Source organism: Pristiophorus japonicus, chromosome 9, assembly GCF_044704955.1.
Source record: "Pristiophorus japonicus isolate sPriJap1 chromosome 9, sPriJap1.hap1, whole genome shotgun sequence".
Taxonomy (NCBI): domain Eukaryota; kingdom Metazoa; phylum Chordata; class Chondrichthyes; family Pristiophoridae; genus Pristiophorus; species Pristiophorus japonicus.
In genome coordinates, this window is record NC_091985.1 from 154,574,552 (window position 1) to 154,599,707 (window position 25,156).

Below are 25,156 nucleotides of genomic sequence, written 5' to 3' on the forward strand. Positions count from 1 at the left end.
GTGACGAGTTCAAAATAAAAAAACATGGCCGAATTGCCGGGCGCAGCCTTCTTCCTGTTTGATCGCGGGATCCATGCAGCGATCTTGCAGCCCAGCATTCCGCTCGTGTGCCAGGCTGCTGCCACCAAGGCACCCTACTCCCTTGTGGTCCAGGGATGGCCCAGTTTCCCACACACAGAGTCGGCAGCTTGGCCTTCCCCTTTAATGAAGGGGTGGGCCCTGTCTACACAGCACGCTATGCGTCCCACCGTGTAGCATGGCGCCCTTCACGGAGTCCTTCCGCCCCGCTCGCGCCCCACAGGGCAAGTAGGGCGCGATATTCTGCGCTCCACTTGCTCTCAGGAGCAGTAAGCCTCGCGGTACGCAATTTCGGCTCTTATAAGTCTGACTTTATTTTTCCATACGAAGATGCAAGGCAGCACTGGAGAAATCTACAATTAGGCTAGACAGGATGAAAGCTGTGCAGAATCAAGTTGAAGCTTTAGCCACATCAAAATTTTGCTTAGAAATAATCACTTATAAACCAAACTTACTTTTTAAAATTTAGCACAAATGGCAGCAGCTAATGAAACAAGAAAATCATCTGAACATGTTTTACCATCCATTAGTTACTTACTTCAGAAAGACTATGGTCTTTTTCCTTTTGTCGATTTCTTCTTATCACCTCCAATAATAGCGGTGCTCCCTTCAACCCATCTCCTTCATGGATTCCAAGCTCCCTGGCAAGATTCTCTCGGCCATCAAGCCCAGTAAACTAAGTACAAAACAAAAGGAGCCAATATCAATTGGAAGATTTGCAATTCATTCATTATGAACATTAATGACTTGGACTTGGATTGCGAATGTTCATTTTCTTTGTTTAAAAAAAGTTTCACTTTCCCTTCCCTTCACCTGCCCAATAACAGTACAGTATCTCTGATCATTCAATATGAAGCACTTCAAAGTCTCTCCTTTGTAACTTTTTATTTCAAATGTTGATGGGATCATACCCTCCTTAAAACATCAGTAGTTATGCAAAAAAAAAGTAGGTTTGGCAGTTTATGTTTAATAACAAAGCAGCCATGTAAGATGGCACCTGATTGTTAGCTGCTGTCAATCAAGGCCTATAATTTTTTTCTTGTAGAGATCATATTTTGTGTAGCATGTATACCTAATTCAAGTGTGACTGAATTGAGCAGTACAACAACTTTCATTTATTAAGTGCCTTTAATGCAAAAAGACATGTCCCAGCTTCAGACTTAGGTATGAGAAACAGACGCCAGGAAAAGGAAAGGATAGACTAGGTTTCGAAGTGGTATTTAACGGCAGAGAGAGGGGCTTAAGGAGGAATTCCAGAGAGCAGGACCCAGACTGAAGGCTCTGCCTTCAATAGTGGGTGAAGAGAAAGAGTGGGTGTAGGGGGGCGGGGATACAAAAAAGGTCAGTATCGGAGGAACAAAGTGTTTGGAAGATGCATCATAAAGAATAGAGGGCCAAAGGTGAGGGATTTGCAAGTGTGGTTGTAAAGGATCGGTTATGTGCTTCCCTACCTTTAAACTGACTACACTTCAAAAGTAGTTAATTGTCTGTGAAGCACGTTGGAGCATCTTGAGATAGTGAAAGGGTGTGTGCAAATGCAAGGTCTTTGCATCTTTTCTTTTTGGGATCGGAGGGCAAAAGAGAAATTGTTTTTTTCCCCCAATGGTCAATTTTTCCATTCAATTAAATTGATCCATGTACCCCCTGATGTTTGTAAGAAATACTATCAGTGCTCGTCCTTATTTAGAATAACATTATTTACAAAGCTTGGTGCAATTAAACTAATGTGCAAGAGGTAATCCTTTGTGACATTATCATTTCTGCTGCTTTGTCAAGCCCATTGATCAATTTTAATAATATTTTTGGTATACATTGAGAGTGCATAAAGTTTCACTGTGATTAAAACAGCCCAATCTAAATTTGCACAATGATCCTCAGTGCAGGAGCTGGACTGATGGTGCAGTTAAGTTAATCTGCTTCATTTCTGTGACATGGGTTCAGATCCAGCAACGACCAATAGGCGCGGAGAAAATATGTCATCCCAATGATGAGGTTTCTAAGGGAAATGAGTTTGGGTACTCAAGGAACATTTTATACTGGTGCAGTTCTGGTCAAATCACATTCTTGGGCAGAGTAGAAGGAGAATTACTCTATATCGAATATCTATTCCTAATCTGGGGCTATTTGATGCCGACATTGTGTGCCCAAAATAGAAGTTGCATTCCTCAACACTGAGGTTCCACACCTTAATGTATACAAAACTTCAAAAAACATACAGGAACTCAAAGACTCATGAATAACAATGGTGTAAACCCCACAGTGTATAGTTCCATTGTATTTCCCACAAATCAAAATCTGACAGATATAAACAGAACTGTCAGAAGCAGAAACTGAAGAGTGTCAGTCTCAAAATATATTGGACAAGGTCTGATCACCCCAAATTCTGATGACTGAATAGAATCATAGAATGGTTACAGCATAAAAGGGGGTCATTCGGCCCATGTTGGCTCTCTGCAAGAGCACATCAGCTAGTCCCACTTCTCTGCCTTCACATCCTTCCTGAAGTGTGGTGCCCATAATTGGACACGATACTCCAGTTGAGGTTGAATCAGTATTTATAAAGGTTTATCATAACATCCTTGCTTTTGTACTCTATGCCGCTATTTATGAAGCCCAGGATTCCATATTCTTTTTTAATGCACTCTCTCAACCTGCTCTGCCACCTTTAACAATTTGTGCATATATACCCCCAGGTCTCTGTCCATTCTCCCCCTTTAAGATTGTACCCTTTAATTTACATTGCCTCTCCTCGACCTTCCTACCAAAATTTATCGCTTCACATTTTTCTGCGTTAAATTTCATCTGCCACGTGTCTGCCCAGTTCACCAGCCTGTCTATGTCTGCATCAAGTCTGTCACTATCCTCCTCACTGTTCACTATACTTCCAAGTTTTGAGTCATCTGCAAATTTTGAAATTGTGCCCTGTACACCCAAGTCTAAGTCATTAACATGTATCAAGAAAAGTAGTGGTCCTAGTACCAGCCCCTGGGGAACACCACTGTATACCTTCGTCCAGTCCGAAAAACAACCATTCACCACTACTCTCTGTTTCCTGTCACTTAGCCAATTTAGTATTGTCGAAATCTTGACTCTCAATTTAACTATAAAAATGAAACTCAGACATATACAGGCCCGGTAGATGTTCCTTTAATAGATTTTACTTGCTACAAGGAAAAACCTTGCTGAGACAAAGGCTCCGCGAAGGTTTCTAACAGTAATACAAAAACACAATAGCTTTATACAGAAAACAGACAAAGAAGTGGCTCCATCACATGTATCAGTTCTGCTCTTGTGGTCAGCAAATACAGATAAGGAGTTCTTCAATCACTTGAGAATTGAGACTCCATTTTGTTTTATTACAAAAGGGTACATTTAACAAAAAATGTAACTTAAAAGGTAAATTTCCACAGTATCCATGCTGTCACTCCCTTTTATTCCATGGGCTTCAACTTTGGTGGCAAGCCTATTATGTGGCACTTTATCAAACGCCTTTTGGACGTCCATGTACACCACGTTAACTGCATTGCCCTCATCAACCCTCTCTGTTACCATATCAAAAAGCTTGATCAAGTTAGTTAATTACGATTTGCCTGTAACAAATCCATGCTGAATTTCCTTCATTAATCCACTTGTCCAAATGATTGTTAATTTTGTCCCCGATTATCATTTTTAAAAGCTTCCCCACTACCGAGGTTAAACTGACTGGCCAGTAGTTGCTGGGTTTATCCTTACACCCTTTATTGAACAAGGGTGTATGTAACATTTGCAATTCTCCAGTCCCTGGCACCACTCCTGTATCCAAGGGGAATTGGAAGATTATGGCCAGTACTTCTGCAATTTCTACCTTATCTTCCCTCTGCATCCTTCCTTGGTGAAGACAGATGCAAAGTACTTATTTAATAGCTCAATCATGCCATTGGCCTTGATGCGTAGGTCTCTTTTTTGGTCCCTAATCGGTCCCATCCCTCCTCTTGCTATCCGTTTACTATTTATATACCGATAGAAGACTTTTGGATTCTCTTATGTTATAAGAACATAAGAATTAGGAACAGGAGTAGGCCATCTAGCCCCTCGAGCCTGCTCCGCCATTCAATAAGATCATGGTTGATCTGGTCGTGGACTCAGCTCCACTTACCCGCCATCTCCCCGTAACCCTTAATTCCCTTATTGCTTAAAAATCTATCTATCTTTGACTTGAAAACATTCAATGAGCCAGCCTCAACTGCTTCCTGTTAGCTGCCAATGTATTCTCATAACCTCTCTTTGTCCCTCTTATTTCCTTTCTCGCTTCCCCTCTGAACTTTCTACATTCAGCCTGATTCTCACTTGAATTCTCAACCTGACATCTGTCATACGCGCTCTTTGTCTGCTTCATTTTACTCTCTATCTCTTTTGGCATCTAGGGAGCTTTGACTTTGGTTGCCCTACCTTTCCCCCTTGTCGGACTGTACCTGAACCATTTCCTCTAACGCCAGCCCATTGTTCGATTACAGTTTTGCCTGCCAATCTTTGATTCCAATTTACCCAGATTCGTTATCAACCCACTGAAATTGGCCTTCCTTCAATTAAGTATTTTTATTTGTTAAATTAAAAAAATGGAAATGTACTTACAGTGTTTGTTTCTGGCTGGAATACTGCCAAAGTAAAATCCAGGTTGAAAATCTGGAGGAATTCAGTAACAAGACCAGCCACCAAGCGCCCTGTGAAGGAAGATTAAACTTCGATTTCCACACAAAATTATCAGTATTGTTTCCAATAGTGTCTTCATTTGTTTGCTCATGTGAATTTAATTAAAGCAATACTTACCATCCTTTGTGTTCAAAAACTTTTTCAAGCTTTCATTAACCAATGGTGTTTTGTTCTGTTGAAAAAAAGATTTTAATTAATTGATTGCAGCCTAATTTCTATCCTTTTAAAACTTTCCTTTCTTTCTAATTGTGTCATTTTGTACTCTTTTGCTTTTGTGTTTTATCACCTCCCCATTTTTGTGTTAACTTTCCCCTCTATCCTTTCAAAGATTATTTTTGGTTTTATACTTCCTTTCCAATTTCTCTGGTTAACTTCTTTCTCAACCTTTATTTCTGATGCTTGTAATTGTGTGAACTTTTGTTATCCACACCTTGGCCGGTTGAGTTTTCTTAAACTACAAAAGACTTCCTATCTGTTGCACAGGTATACTGAACAACAGCTGTTGTGAAATGAAAAAAACTGGGCAAATTTTTACTTGCTCGTTGTGCAAAGAGTTGATGGAAAGAAGCTGGGGACTAGAGAATGGCTAAGCATGGAAATTACTATTTTTGATAGTGGATTTATACAGTTTCTGATCCATCACTGCAATTAACATTTGCACAAACGTTGCTACTCCTTTTAGCTTGGGTAAAGAGGCAATATTAGATTACTCCTAGTGCTTTCAGGTGTGTGAGAATTAACAAATTATAAGTAGTAAGACTTGCATATGTAGCATTTGTATAACCCAATCCCAATAAAAACCTTATTTTATTTCAACATTCCTCCCTCAACCAATACCACCAAAAAAACAATTAGCTGGATAGTTTGTCGGATCTTGCAGTGTGCAAAATGGCTGCAGTATTTCCCTCCATCATCATCATAGACAGTCCCTTGAAATCGAGGAAGACTTGCTTCCACTCAGTGAATTCTCAGTGAATTCATCAGTACAGTCTAATACAGGAATTACAGTCTCTGTCACAGGTGGCAGACAATAGTTGAAGGAAAGGGAGGGTGGGTAGTCTGGTTTTCCACACGCTCCTTCCGTTGTCTGTGTTTGGTTTCTGCATGCTCTCGGCAACGAGACTCGAAGTGCTCAGCGCCTTCCCAGATGCTCTTCCTCCACTTAGGACGGTCTTGGGCCAGGGATTCCCAGGTGCCAGTGGGGATGTTGCACTTAATCAAGGAGGCTTTGAGGGTGTCCTTGAAACGCTTCCTCTGCCCACCTGGGGCTCGCTTGCCATATAGGGGTTCCGAGTATAGCGTTTGCTTTGGGAATCTTGTGTCGGGCATGCGGACAATGTGGCCCGTCCAACGGAGCTGGCCAAGTGTGGTCAGTGCTTCGATTACAGTTTTGCCTGCCAATCTTTGATTCCAATTTACCCAGATTCGTTATCAACCCACTGAAATTGGCCTTCCTTCAATTAAGTATTTTTATTTGTTAAATTAAAAAAATGGAAATGTACTTAGTGTTTGTTTCTGGCTGGAATACTGCCAAAGTAAAATCCAGGTTGAAAATCTGGAGGAATTCAGTAACAAGACCAGCCACCAAGCGCCTTGTGAAGGAAGATAAAACTTCGATTTCCACACAAAGTTATCAGTATTGTTTCCAATAGTGTCGTCATTTGTTTGCTCATGTGAATTTAATTAAAGCAATACTGATCGAGAAGTGACGTTAGTGAGCCTATCCTCCCAGTGGATTTGCAGGATCTTGCGGAGGCAGCGCTAGTGGTATTTCTCCAGCACTTTGAGGTGTCTACTGTATATGGTCCACGTTACTGAGCCATATAGGAGGGCGGGTATCACTATTGCCCTAGATCATAAGGTTGGTGCCAGATTTGAGGTCCTGGTCTTCAAACACTCTCTTCCTCAGGTGACCGATGGCTGCGCTGGCACACTGGAAATGGTGTTAGACTTCAACGTCTGCCCTTGCTGATAGTAGGCTCCCGAAGTATGGAAAATGGTCCACGTTGTTAAAGGCCACACCGTAGATTTTGATGACCGGGGTGCATTGCTGTGTGGCGGGGTCAGGTTGGTGGAGGACCCTTGTCTTATGGCTGTTTAGTGTAAGGCCCATGCTTTCGTATGCCTTGGTGAAGATGTTGATGATGGCTTGGGGTTCAGCCTCAATGTGCACAGATGCAAGTGTCGTCTGCGTACTGTAGTTCGACGACCTTGGATCTTGCCTGGAGGCGACGAAGGTTGAACAGGTTCCCATTGGTTCTAAAGTGTAGTTGCACTCCAGCGGGTAGCTTGTTGAGAGATGGAGCACTGCAGCGAGGAAGATCGAGAAGAGCATTAGCGCGATGACACAGCCCTGCCTGACCCAGGTCCAGACATGGATTGGGTCTGTGGTGGATCCGTTGGTCAGGATCATGTCTTGCATGTCGTCGTGGAGCAGGCAGAGGATGGTGACAAACTTTTGGAGGTAGCTGAAATGGAGGACATTCCATAGTCCCTCGCGGTTGACAGTATCAAAGGCCTTTGTGAGGTCAATGAAGGCCATGTACAAGGGTTGGTGCTATTCCCTGCATTTCTCTTGTAGTTGTCACGCGGTGAAGATCATGTCCGTTGTACGCCTTAGTGGACGGAATCCGCATTGTGACTCTGGGAGCTCTTCAGCCACAGGGAGAAGACGGTTGAGGAGGATTCTAGCGATGACTTTCCCAGTGTCCGACAGCAGGGAGATTCCTGTGTAACATCCCTCCATAACAACAGTCACTGCATTATTGGTGGAGTGTGTTGGGATGTCCTCAGGAACTGAACAGACACTATATAAATGCAATTTTGATGTATCTAATCAGAGGGTAATTCCTGTTACTATTGGACTTTCCCCCTGATTGACTCATGATCAAGAAAAGAGAAGACTGAGGGGCGACTTGATAGAGGTCTTCAAAATGATGATAGGGTAGATGTAGAGAAGATATTTCCGCTTGTGGGGAGACAAAAACTAGGGGACATAAATATAAGGTAGTCACTAATAAATCCAATAGGGAATTCAGGAGAAACTCCTTTACCGAGAGAGTAGTGAGAATGTGGAACATGCTACCACATGGAGTAGTTATAATAGCATAGCTGCAGTTAAGCGGAAGCTGGATAAGTACACGAGGAAGAAAGGAATGGAAGGATATGTTGATAGGGTGAGATGAAGAGGGATGGGAGGAGGCTCATGTGGAGCCTAAACACCAGCATGGACCAGTTGGGTTGAATGGTCTAATTCTGTGCTGTACATTCTGTGTAATTATTTTTAATAAACATGACCAGCTGTTGAAAAGGACCCGAGTTCTTTTTACCTCAACTCTCTCCTGTTCTTCAAGCGCCAGGAATACAGCTGCCCGTAATTCAGCCTGAAACATAAAATATACACCTTAATTTCATTTTACTTTACTACTGCCTCAAACTTATAACCATAAAGAATACTCTGTGGGGAAATGCTCCAAACATGTACATCCCGAGTCAATTTAGAGACTAATTGCTGTTGCTGGGGAAAATCTGCCTCTAGACTGGCAGTTTGCTTGTAAATTCCCAGTTCCTTTCCCATCCCCCAAACCACACAGAGACATCAAGTTATGTAGATCGGCAGAAAGCACTTTTTTTTGTGTGTTTTTTTAAAAAGACACTACTTGTTCATTGGTAGGTTTCCGATCTGTTCAGTTGTGATTTGCTGCTGGTTTGTAAATGTGTTAGTTGAACCATGATCTATAATTGTGACACTTTAAGATGTGACGAATGGATCCTTGACAGAAACATGTGAGATGCAGCTCCAATAACTTGTGCTCTTGGCATCAATACACTCAATTGGTGAAAGCACTAGCTATTGTGCTCTCATCATAATCAAAGGTCAGACAGCGCAGACACATTGGCCCCGATATTAACAGGGGCAGGTTGCATAGACGAGGACAGGACTTTTGGTCGGGAAATCTGGAAGTCCGGGTTTCCCTGCATGTGTCGTTTTAGCTCCACAGCGTATGTTTTTTTTTCCAACAAGTGCAAACATTCTCTCTGTATCTACTCTATCAAAACCTTTCATAATTTTAAAGATCTCGATTAGGTCACCCCCTCAGCCTTCTTTGTTCAAGCGAAAATAGACTCAGCCTGTTCATCCTTTCCCAATAGGTATACCCTCTCATTTCTGGTATCATCCTTGTAAATCTTCTCTGCACCCTCTCCAGTGCCTCTTTATCCTTTTTATAATATGGCGACCAGAACTGTACGCAATACTCCACGTGGTCTAATCAAGGTTCGATACAGGTTTAGTATAACTTCCCTACTTTTCAATTCTATCCCTCTAGAAATAAACCCAAGTGCTTGGTTTGCTTTTTTTTTTAAAATGGCCTTGCTAACCTGTGTCGCAACTTAGTGATTTGTGTATTTGTACGCAGATCCCTTTGCTCCTCTACCCCACCCAGACTCGTACCCTCCTAGCAATAAGTGACCTCCCCATTCTTCCTACCATAATGTAATACAGGTGCAGCGTCCCAAATCCGGAACCCTCAGGACTGAGGCCGTTCCAGATTTTGGAACATCTTTCCGACGTCACGAATCCAGAAAAACCCGAGCCCAGGTTCGGGTATTTCCGGATTTTAGAAAATCAGAAAGGGGTGTGGGAGAGGCTGCTCACCGAAGAGCTGTTCGGGTCGGCGGGCGATGAGGTGTTTGGGCGGGGCCCCGCTGCCATGGAGGAGTTCGGGCGGGGCCCCACCGTGGATTCCGGGTATTTCCTTGTCTGGCCCAAGGTAGGTGGGGTCGAGCAGCCGAGGTAAGGGGGAAGGGGAAGGGGCCGGGGCGAAGACGGTTCGCCGGGGAGGGTCCAGATATCGGAACATTTTCCACGGATCGGCCCGGTGTCTGGATTCCGGAACATTCCGAATTTTGGAACTCCGGATTTCGGACGCTCAACCTGTACCTCACATTTATCTGGTGAATTTCATTTGTCAATTATATGCCCATTCTGCAAGTTTATTCATGTATTCCTTTAAACTGTTGCAGTCCTCTTCAGTATAAACTATCCCCCCCGATGTGGAGTCATCCACAAATTTAGAAATTGTGTTTTTGATCCCGAGATCTAAGTCGTTAATATTAATTGTGAACAGTGGTCTAAGCGTTGATCACTGTGGAACACCATTACACACCTTGTGCCACTATAAATAGCTAGCCTTTACCCCTACTCTCTGCTTTTGTCTTGAAGCCAGCTAGCAATCCATTCTGTTACCTGTCCCTTGACTCCACATTCTCTGACCTGGTTTACTCTGTTATCTCATCAAAAAATTCAATGAGGTTGGTCAAACAGGATTTTCCCCTTTGAAATCCATGCTGACTATTCATTATCATATTTTTGGTTTCTAGATGTTCTTCTATTTTCTCCCTTAGTACAGATTCCATTATTTTTCCTATCACCAATGTTAAGCTGACTGGTCTTTCATTTCCTGGACATGTTCTATCTCCTTCTTGAATATAGCTATTACATTTGCTAACTGCTAGTCTTCTGGCACTATACCTTTTTCTAACAAATTATTAAATATGTGTAGTAATGCATGTTATGTCTTCCATAGATTCTTTAAAATGCGTGGATGCAATCCATCCGGACCAGGGGTTTTATCCTCCGAGTTTGATTTGTTTATTTAATATATCTCCTCTTTTTTATTTTAAATACACTTATCTCATTACTAACCTCATCACCCAATGTCATGTCCACCTGTTCTATCTCCCCGATAAATACTGAAGCAAAATAATGATTTAATATTTCTGCCATCTCTCGATCGTTACCTGTGGTATTATCCTGTCTATCCCCTAATGGATCTATTCCCATCCCAACCTTCCTTTTTTTATTGATGTGCCTTAAAATATTTTACTTTTTGTTTTATGTTTCTTGATAATTTAATTTCATAGTTCCTCTTTGCCTTCCTAATTGTTTTTATTTTTAATTCTCTCCTAATCTCTTCGTATTCTCCCGTATCATGCACTCCCTGCTGTCCATGTACTTAATGTAGGCCTCTTTCCTTACCCTCAATTGTTCCTTTGTGGCTTTATTCACCCATGGAGTCTCATTAGTAATTAGTTTTATCGGAATATATAGTTCCTGTATTCTGTTGAACAGTTTTAAATGTTTCCCACTGCTGCTCTCCATAGTTTTTTGCCAAGATTGTTGCCCATTTTATTTTCCCAAGTTCTATTCTCAGCCCCTCAAACTCAGCTTTTCTCCAATCTATTAACCTGGTTTTCGTCATACTTATGTCTTTAATTATCTTAAAGCATATTCTATTATGGTCACTATTGCCTAGATTTTCCCCTACTTTTACTTCTCTTAGCTGCTCTGGTTCATTCCCCATTACTAGATCCAATAGCGAATCCTCCCTTGTTGGTCTTTTTACAAATTGGGTTAGAAAGGAGTCCTGTACACATTGTAGGAACTCCATTCCTTTATCCCCTTTACCTACCTCGTGTCCAATTAATATCGGGGTAGTTGAAATCTCCCAAGATTATTATTCTTTTACTCATTTCCTGAATTTGTCTGCATATTTCTACCTCCACCTCCCTTCCACTATTAAGTGGTCTGTAGACTATGCCCATCTATCCATATGTATTCTATTTTTGTCTTGCTAATAGCTGCGTCACTTTTTTCTACTGTCATTATGTTATCCCTAATAAGTACAGCTACTCCACCTCTCCTTTTTTCCGTCTTTATCTTCTAATATCTCATTTCATAGATTTGCTTACATAATTCTTCCTCCAATACACCTCATAGCGTGATCAATCCCTTCTTATCCTTTATCTCAATCCATATGGATTCTGTTTCTATCTTAATGTTAGTTGAGCAGAGCAGAAGGAGGGAGGGAAGGAAAGGAACTTGCATTTATATAGCGCTTTTCACGACCACCGGACATCTCAAAGCACTTTAAGCCAATTAAGTATTTTTTGGAGTGTAGTCACTGTTGTAACGTAGGAAATGCGGCAGCCAAGAATTAACCAGAATTCTATAACTGTATCTGTTCCCTAACCGTTTAAGTTCCCATTATTCTTTACCACGGTCGCACCTACCTGCACCTATTTCTTTTATCTTCGGGCTTGTTATTTTCACTCGATCCCTACCCCCGTCTTACTTCTTTAAAATCTTATCCATAGCTCTATTTATCCTTTCCACTAAAACTCTGGTCCCGTTTCGGTTCACGTGGAGCCCATTCCAATGGTACAGCTCCTTCCTGTCCCAGTGTTGGTTCAAGTGTTCTATGGAACCCCTCCTTCCCACACCACTCATTCATCGGCGCAATCACCTTCCCGATCTGCCAATCCCTACTGCAATTAGCACATAGCATGTGACCCAAATGATCCTCTCCAATTATGACCAGAGTCAGTTGCGGCCAATTCTCAACAGAGCAGGGCTTAGGTGATCAGAATTTGATAAAAGTTCACTTGTTCTTACAAACATAACTTTTTCAGTTGCACAATTTCCAGGATGATTTCTGGCCATACAAGCCAGGTGGTCAAGATGACTCAGGACACGAGAAAACATATCAGGAGCAAGCTTGGATTGTAACTATGCATGCTTCAAACAGAATTCAGGACATGACCCAAACTAATTTTGTGTTGATTCAATACAGCCATCTGCTGAGCCTCTAACAATGCTGCAGCACAACTAAGAGCTGCTCAATTAAAGAACACATTCTGGGCAATCAACATAGAGTCATCATAAAGACTCATTTGCATGCAGGCGGGAAATGTTGGTGGAATGGGCTGCTCAGATTGAAGGGCTCATTGAAACAATTGATGGGAAAAATGTCCACACTCCGTTGTCTAGCTAATCACAAAGTGGACAGAACAATGCAAGACAACAATCGCTCACTTGAGCTGCCCTTCTGAAGCTTGTGAATAGAATTCGGTTTGAGGCATGCATAGTTACAATTCAAGCTTGATGCTGATATTTTTTCTTAAGCCGAACACAAAAGTCTACTTCCATAGACAAACTCTCACTCAAGAACCGAAACTTAATCTGCAATTACAGGTTGCCCAGTGAACGGTGAATCCTTTTTACATTTAAATGTAAGTAGCAGTATGGGATCTCACAACAACCTCCTAATCTTTCCAACTGACGACATAACCACAGGGACAACCTTTAGAATTGAATAAATCTGATTTGTAGTTTGCAGTTTAAGATTAACAGAAGATGAAAACAAACAACTGATTGTATCTAGACTATAAAAATACTTACAGTATTCCTTTTTAAAAAAAAACAGTAGAACTCAAAGCATGTAATGGTTTGCTTTAAAACACTGGGACCGTAAAAACTCAATGATTGGCTTTTACATGAAAAATGCAACCCAGAGTCCTTCGTAAACTTTCACCCATATAAGAGGGGAGGCCTGAGAAACGAGTCCTACCCACTGGATTATTTTATTTTTATATTCATTCATGGGATGTGGGCATCGCTGGCAAGGCCAGCATTTACTGCCCATCCCTAATTGCCCTCGAGAAGGTGGTGGTGAGCCGCGTACTTGAACTGCTGCAATCCTTCTGGTGAAGGTCCGCCCATAGTGCGGTTAGGGAGGGAGTTCCACGTTTGACCCAGCGACGATGAAGGAACACCGATATATTTCCATGTCAGGATGGTGTGTGACTTGGAGGGGAAATTGGCGATGATGTTGTTCCCATGCACCTGTGACCCTTGTCCTTCTAGGTTGTATAGGGCATGGGTTTGGGAGGTGTGATCGAAGAAGCTTTGGTGAGTTGCTGCAATGCATCTTATAGATGGTACACATTGCAGCCACCGTGCGCCGGTGGTAGAGGAGGAAGTGAATGTTTAAGATGGTGGATGTGGTGCCAATCAAGCAGGCTGCTTTGTCCTCGATGGTGTCGAGCTTCTTGAGCGTTGTTGGAGCTGCACTCATCCAGATAAGTGAAGACTATTTAATTACACTTTGGATTTGTGCCTTGTACATAAGAATATATAAGAAATAGGAACTGGAGGAGGCCATTCAGGCCCTCAAGCATGCTCCGTCATTCAATAAGATCATGGCTGATCTGATTAATGAATCAACTCCACTTCCCTGCCTGCTCCCCATAACCCTCAACTCACTTATCGCTCAAAAATCTGTCGATCTCCGCCTTAAATATATTCAATGACCCAGCCTCCACAGCTCACTGGGGTAAAGAATTCCACAGATTTACAACCCTCAGAAGAAATTCCTCCTCATCTCAGTTTTGAAGGGCGACCCCTTATTCTGAAACCATGCCCCTTAGTTCTAGATTCCATGAGTAGAAATTCCTCTCTGCATCTACCTTGTCGGGTTCCCTCATTATCTTGTATGTTTCAATAAGCTCATCTCTCATTCTTCTGAACTCCAATGAGTATAGGCCCAGCCTACTCAACCTATCTTCATAAGTCAACCCCCTCATCTCCAGAATCAACCTAGTGAACCTTCTCTGAACTGCCTCCAATGCAAGTATATCCTTTCGTAAATCCTTTCTTAAAAGAGGCCAATATTGCACACAGTACTCTAGGTGTGGCCTCACCAATACCCTGTACAGTTGTAGCAGGACTTCTCTGCTTTTATACTCTATCCCCCTTGCAATAAAGGCCAACATTCCATTTGCCTTCCTGATGACTTTCTGTATCTGCAAACTAACTTTATGGGCCCAAGTTTCCACACGCGCCTCGAACGGCGCAGTCCCGACCTGGACGCCCGTTTTTCGCGCCACAAAGTGCGCCTAAAAAAATCCTCGGTATTCTCCACCTCCCTGCAGGTCCTCTGGCCTTCGGCGCAGCCAGTACGAGCTGTGGGGGGGGCGGAGCCAGGTCCCTGCGCTGAAAACAGTGCCGGGACCTCTGCACATGCGCGCTACAGTGGGCACGCAAGTGCAGTAGCTCCAGGCGCCGAACTGTGGGAGGGGCCCGAAGCACGCAGCCCCTAGCCCTGGCCGAATGGCCTCACTGGGGCTGCGTGAATAAGGCTCCTCCCACGACCAGCTCCTGCTCCCCCCCCCCCCCCCCACGACGAGACCCGACACCCGCTCCCCACCGCCCCCCCACCTCCGGACCAGACCAGACACCCGCTCCGCCTCCGGACCAGACCCGACACCCGCTCCCCCCACCCGACTGGACCCGACCCGCGCTCCTGTTCCCGCTCCGCCCCAGCCCCCGACTGGACCCGACCTGCGCTCCTGTTCCCGCTCCCCGCCTCCCCGACTGGACCCGACCCGCGCTCCTGTTCCCGCTCTCCCCGACTGGACCCGACCCGAGCACCTGTTACTGCTCCCCGCCTGGACCCGACCCGAGCTCCTGTTCCTGCTCCCCGCGCTCCTGTTCCCGCTCCCCGACCCGAGCTCCTGTTTCCGCTCCCCGCCTGGACCCGACCCGAGCTCCTGTTCCCGCTCCCCCGACTGGACCCGACCCGCGCTCCCGCCCCGACCACCCATCCCCCCCACTCCCGGACTGGATGCGACCTGACCTCCCTCTCCTTCCTTCCTTCCTTCCTTCCTTTCTCCCTCCCTCCCTCTCCCTCCCCCTCTCGCTCTCTCTCTCTCTCTCTCTCTCTCGACCCGAACCGAACCGAACCGAACCTCCCCGACCCGACCCAACGCCACCTACCTGTAAATCTGGTGCTGGGGACGGGCCCTGCCCGATGTCTCAGGCCGGCCCGTTCAGCCTTCGGTCCCAAAAGGCCTGCCTGAAGCACTTTCACACAGGTAGGAAGATGGTTTATATAATCTTTTCTTTGCTTATAAATGTTTATTCAGGTTGGATTTATTTGTATAATATTTGTATAAGTATAAATAAGGATTTATTATAGAATTTAATGACTTCCCTCCCCCCCCCCCCCCCCCCCAACCCCCCCCAACCTCGTTCTGGACGCCTAATTTGTAACCTGTGCCTGATTTTTTAATGTGTAGAACAGGTTTTTTCAGTTCTACAAAAATCTTCACTTGCTCCATTCTACTTTAGTTTGGAGTACGTTTTCACTGTGGAAACTTTCAAATCAGGCGTCAGTGGCCGGACACGCCCCCTTTGGAAGAAAAAAATTCTGTTCCAAAGTAGAACTGTTCTACCTGACTAGAACTGCAGAAAAAAAAATGTGGAGAATTGCGATTTCTAAGACAGTCCGTTCTCCACCAGTTGCTCCTAAAAATCAGGCGCAAATCATGTGGAAACTTGGGCCCATTGTGTTTCATGCACAAGGACCCCCAGGTCCCTCTGTACTGCGGCATTTTGTAATTTTTCTCCGTTTAAATAATAATTTGCTTTTTTATTTTTTCTGCCAAAGTGGATAAGCTCTCACTTTCCCACATTATACTCCATCTGCCAATTTTTTGCCCACTCACTTAGCCTGTCTATATCGTTTTGTGTTCTCCTCACAATTTGCTTTCCCAACCATCTTTGTATCACCAGCAAACTTGGCTACATTACACTCGGTCCCTTCATCCAAGTCATTAATATATATTGTAAATAGTTGAGGCCCCAGCACCAACCCTGTGGCACTCCACTGGTTACTGTTTGCCAACCGGAAAATGACCCATTTATCCCGACTCTTTGTTTTCTGTTAGTTAGCCAATCCTCTATCCATGCTAATATATTACCCCCAACCCCGTGAACTTTTATCTTGTGCAATAACCTTGTATGGAAATCTAAATACACCACATTCACTGGTTCCCCCTATCCACTCTGCCCATTACATCCTCAAAGAACTCCAGCAAATTTGTCAAACATTATTTCCCTTTCATAAAACCATGCTGACTCTGCTTGACTTAATTATTATGCTTTTCCAAATGGCCTGCTACTGCTTCCTTAATAATGGACTCCAGCATTTTCCCAACGACAGATGTTAGGCTAACTGGTCTATAGTCTCCTGCTTTCTTTCTGCCTCCTTTTTTAAATAAGGGCATTACATTTGCGATTTTCCAATCCGCTGGGACCTCCCCGGAATTCAGGGAATTTTGATAGATTACAACTAGGGCATTCACTATCTTTGCAGCCATTTCTTTTAGGATGCAAGCCATCAGGTTCAGGGGATTTGTCCACCTTTAGTCCCATTATTTAACCGAGTACTGCTTCTTTCATGATAGTGATTGTTTTAAGTTCCTCCCTCCCTATAGCCTGTTGATTATCCATTCTTGGGATGTTTTTAGTATCTTCTACCGTGGAGACCAATACAAAATATTTGTTCAAAATCTCTGCCATTTCCCTATTCCCCAGTCTCATCCTCTAAGCGACCAACATTTACCTTAGCCATTCTTTTTCATTTTACATACCTGTAGAAACTCTTACTATCTGTTTTTGTATTTTTTTGCTAGTTTACTTTTATAATCTATCTTTCCTTTCAATTATTTTTTTTAGTCGTTCTTTGCTGGTTTTTAAAAGTTTCCCAATCCTCTGGCTTCCCATTGAAATAAAAACAGAAAATACTGGAAACCTCAGTGGGTCAGGCAGCATCTGTAGAGAGAAAAACAGAGTTAACGTTTCGGGTCGATGACCCTTCGTCAGAACTGGCGAATGTTCGAAAAAAACATTCTTAAGAGGCACTGAAAGGGGGAGGGGAAGAAAGAACAAAAGGGAAGGTCTGTGATAGGGTGGAAGGCAGGAGAGATTAGAGAGACAAAAGGGATGATGGGACGAATTGAAATGTTAATGGCAGGAGTTAGAAAAAAAGTTAGTTTCGATAGGGTGTGAATGATAGAAAAATTACCAGCTGCCATTGGAGACAGAGAAAAAAAACATATGCTCGGGGGGAGCCAAAGATGGGCAGCGGTTATGCTCTGAAATTGTTGAACTCAATGCCGAGTCCAGAAGGCTGTAAAGTGCCTAAACAAAAGGTGAGTTGCTGTTCTTCGAGCATCCTGCAAGGAAAGCTAACTGGACTACACTTCCACTCACCCCGCATCCTACAAGAACTCCATTCCAATCTTCCACTTTCTCCGCCTCAGTCGCATCTGCTCTGACAATGCCATCTTTCACCCTAGTGCCTCTGACACGTCTTCCTTTTTTCTCAACCAAGGATTCCCCTCCGCTGTGGTTAAAATGGCCATCGACCGTGTCCATTCTACTTCTCGCACCTCTGCTCTCACCCCTTCCCCTCCCTCTCCCCCTCAGAACCACAAAAGGGTTCCCCTTGTCTTCACCTTTCGCCCCACCAGCCTCCATGTTCAACGGATTATCCTCCTCCATTTCCGCTACCTCCGGCATGATCCCAACACCAATCATATCTTTCCCTCTCCTCCCCTCTCAGCGTTCCGAAGGAACTGCTCCCTACGCGACACCCTGGTCCATTCCACAGTCACCCCCAGCACCCCCTCCCCTTGCAAGTGCAGGAGATGCAACACCTGCCCTTTTACCTCCTCCCTTCCCACTATCCAGGGTCCCAAATACTTCTTCAATGTTAAACAGCTATTTACTTGTATTTCTTTCAACTTAGTATACTGTATTCGCTGCTCACGATGTGGTCTCCTCTACATTGGGGAGACCAAGCGCTTTGCGAAGCACCTCCATTCAGTCCGTAAGTGTGACACTGTCACCTGTCACTTTAATTCTCGACTCCCACTCTGATATGTCTATCGTCGGACTCCTGCACTGTTCCAATGAAGTTCAACGCGAGATTGAGGAACAGCACCTCATCTTTTGTTTCGGCACTTTACAACCTTTTGGACTCAACATCGAGTTCAATAACCTCTGCCCATCTTTGGTTCTATTGCCCCCATCCCGAGCATATGTATTTTCCCTCTCTGTCTCCAATGGCAGCTGGTCATTATTCCTCTATTCACACTCTATCGAGACTAACTTTTTCTAACTCCTGCCATTAACATTTCAATTCTTCCCATCATCCCTTTTGTCTCTCTAATCTCTCCTGCCTTCCACCCCATCACAGACTTTCACTTTTGTTCTTTCTTCCCCTCCGCCTTTCACTGCTTAAGAATGTGTTTTTTTCAAACATTCGCCAGTTCTGACGAAGGGTCATCGACCCGAAAAGTTAACTCTGTTTTTCTCTCCACGATGCTGCCTGACCCACTGAGGTTTCCAGCATTTGCTGTTTTTACTCCTACTCCCTTTATTTGTTTAATTGTCCACCACCATTCACGACTAGATGTGGCAGGACTGCAGAGCTTCGATCCCACAACCAAGAGAGCTCTGATCGCTTAGCTCTGTCTATAGCATGCTGCTTCTGCTGTTTAACATGCATATAGTCCTGTGTTGTAGCTTCAGCAGGTTGGCACCTCATTTTTAAGTACGCCTGGTGCTGCTCCCAGCACTCTTCTACACTCCTCATTGAACCAGGGTTGGTCCCCTGGCTTGATGGTAATGGTAGAGTGAGGGGTATGCAAGGCCATGAGGTTACAGATTGTAGTGGAATACAATTCTGCTTCTGCTTATAGCTCACAGCACCTCATGGATGCCCAGTTTTGAGCTGCTAGATATGTTCTGAATCTATCCCATTTAGCACAGTGGTAGTGCCACACAACATGATGGAGGGCGACCTCAGTGGTGAGGACTGGGCTTTGACTCCACCAGGACTGTGCGGTGGTCACTAGCTTGCCAATATTGTCATGGACAGATGCATCTGCAACAGGTAGATTAGTGAGGACGAGGTGAAGTAGATTTTTCCCTTCGTGTTGGTTCTCTCACCACCTGCCACAGGCCCAGTCTGGCAACTATGTCCTTCAGAATTTGACCAGCCCAGTCAGTAGTGGTGCTGCCGAGCCAGTCTTGCTGACAGACATTGAAGTGCCCCCACCCAGAGTACATTCTGTACCCTTGCTACCCTCAGTGCTTCTTCCAAGTGGTGTTCAACATGGAGGAGTACAGATTGATCAGCTGAGGGAGGGCAGTAGGTGGTAATCAGCAGGAGGTTTTCTTGCCCATGTTTGACATGTTTTTTTTTTTAAAATTCGTAGCCAATCGTTCCAATTCTTTGTCAAATCACAAACGCCAGAGGTCACCTTGCACACGCCAAGGATCACTCTGCGCCAATGCTCTTAGCCAAAAGGCCTAGAGCCACTGCACCGTTCCTGGAAGTACTGCAATACCAGGTTCGTGCCATGGAGGTGGATGGGTCAGGTCCCCCACACACCTCCGTGGAGGTGGATGGGTCAAGCCACCCCTGTTTGACATGATGCCATAAGACTTCATGGGGTCTGGAGTCAATGTTGAGGTCTCCCAGGGCCACTCCCGCCCGACTATATACCATTGTGCCATCCCCTTGTTGGTCTGTCTTACCGGTGGGACAGGACATACCCAGGAATGGTGATGGAAGAGTCTAGAACATTGCCTGAAAGGTATGATTCTGTGAGTATGACTGTCAGTCTGTTGCTTGACTAATCTGTGGAACTAGTGGCTCTCCCAATTTTGGCACAAGTCCCCAGATGTTAGTCTGCAGGGTTGACTGGGCTAGGTGTGCCTTTGTCGTATCCAAAATCCGATGCCTGCTGGTCGTCCCGGTTTTATTTTTATTGTACTTTGTTATAGCAGTTTAGTAAAACCGAGTGGCTTGCTGGGCCATTTCAGAGGGCATTTAAGAGTCAACCACATTGCTGTGGGTCTGGAGTCATATATAGGCCAGACTGGGTAAGGGCACCAAATTTCCTTCCCTAAAGGACATTAGTGAATCAGATGGGTTTTTACAACAATCCGATAGTTTCATGGTAACCATTACTGACATTAGCTTTTCATTCCAGATATAAAAGGGGTCAGAGGGTCTAGTAAGAAGGAGGAACTGAGGGAAATTCTTATTAGTTGGGAAATTGTGTTGGGGAAATTGATGGGATTGAAGGCCGCTAAATCCCCAGGGCCTGATGGACTGCATCCCAGAGTACTTAAGGAGGTGGCCTTGGAAATAGCGGATGCATTGACAGTCATTTTCCAACATTTCATAGACTCTGGATCAGTTCCTATGGAGTGGAGGGTAGCCAATGTAACCCCACTTTTTAAAAAAGGTGGGAGAGAGAAAACAGGGAATTATAGACCGGTCAGCCTGACATCGGTAGTGGGTAAAATGATGGAATCAATTATTAAGGATGTCATAGTAGCGCAGGAGTCTAGAAAGTGAAGGGGTGAAATTAAAAAGGAAATTAGGAAAGCAAAGAGAGGGCATGAAAATATATTGGCAAGTAAAATCAAGAAAAACCCCAAGATGTTTTATAAATTCATAAAGAGCAAGAGGATAATTAAAGAAAGAGTAGGGCCAGTTAGAGACCAAAAAAGTAAACCCCGTGTGGAGGTGGAAGACCTGGGTATGGTTCTTAATGTATGCTTTGCATCGAACGTCACAAGCGAGGGACGATGCAGACATTGTAGTTAACAAGGAGTGTAAAATATTCGATGAGATAAACGTAGTGAGAAACAAAATATTAAGAGGATTAGCATCCTTGAAAGTAGATAAATCAACAGGCCCAGATGAAATGTATCCCAAGCTGTTAAGAGAAGAAAGGGAGGAAATAGTCGAGGCTCTGATCATCATTTTCCAATCCTCTCTGCCTACAGGTGTGGTGCCGGAGGACTGTTAATGTGGTACCTTTGTTTAAAAAGGGAGAAAGGGATAGACCGAGGAATTACAGGCCAGTCAGCCGAACCTCAATGGTGGGCAAATTATTGGAAAAACTTCTGAGGGGCAGAATAAATCGTCATTTAGAAAGGCACGGATTAATCAAGGACAGTCAGCATCGATTTGTTGACGGAAGATCGTCTGACTAACTTGGTTTAATTTTTTTGAGGTGGTAACAAGGAGATAAATGAGGGTAGTGTGTTTGATGTAGTCGACATGGATTTTAGCAAGGCATTTGACAAGGTCTTACATGGCAGACTGGTCAGAAAAGTAAGCTATGTTTTATTATGGGGAAAGATTGGATAGGCTGGTTGTTTTCTTTGGAACAAATGAGGCTGAGGGGAGACTTAATTGAGGTGTATAAAATTATGAGGGGTGCAGATAGAGCAGATAGAAAGAAACTATTTCTCTTAGCAGAGAGGTCAATAACTAGGGGCATAGATTTAAAGTAATTGGCAGAAGGATTAGAGTGGCATGGAGGAGCAATTATTTCACCCCCGAGGGTGGTTGGGGTCTGGAACTCACTGCCTGAAAGGCAGAAACACACATCTCATTTAAAAAGTACTTGGATGTGCACTTGAAGTGCCGTAACCTACAAATCTACAGACCAAGGGCTGGATAGCAACTTTTCTGCAGCAGCGACACGATGGGCCGAACGGCCGCCTTTTGTGCTGTAAATTTCTATGATTCTATGAGTGGATGGCGGACTTGGACGTCGACATTTCATGTTGCTTTTCACGCGAAAGAAGAATGCCAGATGTTGTGGTGGTGGTGGCTGAAGGATGAATGTTGGCAATGATACCGGGTAAACTTACTGATCTTCTACATCCGGCTCAACTGACAGACCAGGCCTCGGTGTAACGTCTCACCTGTAAAATACTAGTTGATAAATAACAGGGAGAGGGATGGTGCCGCTAGGGAACGCAGTTTGTGGCGGGGACCAAAGACAATGTCTTCGGTCTTCCCAATATTTAATCGGAGAACATTTCTGCTCATCCAGAACTAGATGTCAGACAAGCAGTCTGACAGTTTATAGACCATGGAGTGGTGGAGAGAAGTGGTGGGGAGATAGAGCTGGGTGTTGTCAGCGCACATGTGGAAACTGACACTGTGTTTTTGGATGATGTTGCCAATGTTGCATGTCGATGAGAAGTAGGAGAGGGCCAAGGATAGATCCTTGGGGGACATGAGAGGTAAAGATGCGGGAATATGAAGAAAAACACGGAAGGGGAGGGGAAGGAGGAGGGCATGGACGGGGGGGGGGGGGGGGGTAAAGCATGGACGAGGAGGGAAGGGGGGAGAGGGCATGGAAGGGAAGGGGGAAGAGGGCATGGAAGGGAAGGGGGGAAGAGGGCATGGAAGGGAAGGGGGGAAGAGGGCATGGAAGGGAAGGGGGGAGAGGGCATGGAAGGGAAGGGGGGAAGAGGGCATGGAAGGGAAGGGGGGAAGAGGGCATGGAAGGGAAGAGGGGAAGAGGGCATGGAAGGGAAGGGGGGCACGCACAGACAGACGGATGGGGGAGGGCATGGACCGGGAGGGGGCTGGATGGAGGGGAAGAGGGCATGGAAGGGGGGGGGGGGGCACGCACAGACAGACAGACGGACGGGGGAGGGCGGGCATGGATGGAGGGGGGGCACGGACAGACGAACGGGGGAGGGGCACGGACGGGGCGGGAGGGTCTGAGGCGGGACTGAACCTCCCCTCGCCTAGTCTCACAGCCGGCTCCCTTGGTGCGGCCTGAATAGCCGCGCTTCGTCCATTAAATTCATTCAACAAGGGGGGGGGGGGGGAGACGACACAAAGCTCAGCGGGCTGTCACCCCGGGGCCCGCTCTCTGGCCCGGGGCCCGGGGCACTGACCTTGATGTTGCTCAGCACGCCGCTGCTCTCCAGGGTCTGCACCAGCAAGTCCCGCAGCTCCGTGTCCTCCTCCGCCGACATGCCGCAGCCCGGCCCCGCCGCAATAACCCGCTTTCTCTGCTCAAAATAACATGAAATAATTCCTAGAGCCGGGCCGAATGTTTTTTCCTCACAATCATCGGCTCGTGGTGAGTCAAATGGGGGAAAATACCGTTGCTAGTGACTTTTTCAGGCGGTTTGACGAAATGTAAGGGCCGAATGGAAGGCTAGCAGTAACCGTCGCTGCCGGGGGAGGCGGAGTCCAGGGCCTGGGGGCGGGGCCCGAGAGTGGAGCCGGGGGGCGGGGCCCGAGAGTGGAGTCGGGGGACAGGGCCCGTGAGTGGAGCCGGGGGGGCGGGACCCAAGAGTGGAGGCGGGTCCAGGGCCGAACCCGAGTGCCGGAGGGTGGTGCTGGGGGCGGGTCCAGGGCCGGACCCGAGTGCCGGAGGGTGGTGCCGGGGGCGGGGCCAGAGGGCTTGGCTCGGTGCGCGGGAGGGTGGCGCGAGGCAACCCAAGTGGCACCTGGCGGTTGGCGGTGGGGCGCGCGCGGCGGCCGCAGAGCCGGGCTTGGCTCCTCCACAGTGGAGCACAGAGGTACCCAGAGTCTCTTCTGAAGATGCCATTTAACATATGCCACCATTTGAGGTTACTGTGTCAGCCAATTGCTCAGTGGGTAGCACTCTCGCCTTTCAGTCAGAAGGGACTTTCAGTCCATGGACTTGAGCACCTAATCCAGGCTGACACTCCAGTACAGTGCTGAGGGAGTGCTACACTGTCGGAGGTGCCGTCTTGAGGATGAGATGATAAACTGAGGCCTCGTCTGCTCTTTCAAGTGAATATAAACGAAGAGCAGAGGAGTTATATCCCTGATGTCCTGGCGAATATTTATCCCTCAATCAACACAAAAAAACAGATTATTTCATAATTATCAACATTTTTTATCTCCTCACACTCCTGTGAAGCGCCTTGGGCATTAACAGAGCTATATAAATACAACTTCTTGTTATCCGATTGCTGTTTGTGGAAGTTTGCTGTGAGGAAATTGGCTGCTGCATTTCCTACATTACAACAGTGATTACACTTCAAAAGTACTTCATTGGCTGTAAAGCGCTTTGGGAGGTCTGGTGGTTGTGAAAGGTGCTATATAAATCCGTCATTTAAAATTGTTTTTAGCCCTACGCATACCATTTATTTTCAAATGTGTTGTAATTTGATTTGAAATACAAGATAGTCACCAAGAAATCAAATAGGAACGCATTATTATCATCATCATAGACAGTCCCTCGGAATCGAGGAAGACTTGCTTCCACTCGCAAAATGAGTCCTTAGGTGGTGAACAGTCCAATACGAGAGCCACAGTCCCTGTCACAGGTGGGGAAAGGGTGGGTGGGACAGGTTTGCCGCATGCTCTTTCCGCTGCCTGCGCTTGATTTCTGCATGCTCTCAGTGATGAGACTGGAGGTGCTCAGCGCCCTGCCGGATGCACTTCCTCCACTTAGGGCGGTCTTTGGCCAGGGACTCCCAGATGTTGGTGGGGATGTCGCACTTTATCAGGGAGGCTTTGAGGGTGTCCTTGTAACGTTTCCGCTGCCCACATTTGGCTCGTTTGCCGTGAAGGAGTTCCGAGTAGAACGCTTGCTTTGGGAGTCTCGTGTCTGGCATGCGAACTATGTGGCCTGCCCAGTGGAGCTGATCAAGTGTGGTCAGTGCTTCAATGCTGGGGATGTCGAACCAGTGGGAACCTATTTAACCTTTGCCGTCTCCAGGCCAGATCCAAGACCACCCCAATCACTATCGTCGAACTACAGTACGTGGATGATACCTGTGTCTGTGCACATACAGAGGAACTCATAGAAACAGCAGAAGGCCATTTAGCCCCTTGAGCCTGTTCTGCAAGAGTAGTAGAGAATTCAGAAGAAACTTCTTTACCCAGAG

The 25,156-nt window shown here is 45.5% G+C and overlaps 1 protein-coding gene across 5 annotated transcripts in view; it reads right to left on the reverse strand.

The window, feature by feature from the left end:
- Positions 1-23,478, reverse strand: part of cep43 (centrosomal protein 43) — an 83,531-nt gene extending 60,053 nt beyond the window's left edge. For all 5 annotated transcript variants that reach the window (XM_070888825.1, XM_070888826.1, XM_070888828.1 and 2 more), the window contains exons 1-5: positions 23,183-23,478; positions 8,097-8,150; positions 4,885-4,939; positions 4,690-4,778; positions 617-754 (exon numbers count right to left, since the gene is read on the reverse strand). In XM_070888825.1, coding sequence (XP_070744926.1) covers positions 617-754; positions 4,690-4,778; positions 4,885-4,939; positions 8,097-8,150; positions 23,183-23,263 — 417 coding nt within the window. In that variant the 5' untranslated portion in view covers positions 23,264-23,478. The remainder of the gene's footprint in view (positions 1-616; positions 755-4,689; positions 4,779-4,884; positions 4,940-8,096; positions 8,151-23,182) is intronic.
- Positions 23,479-25,156: the final 1,678 nt, after the last annotated feature.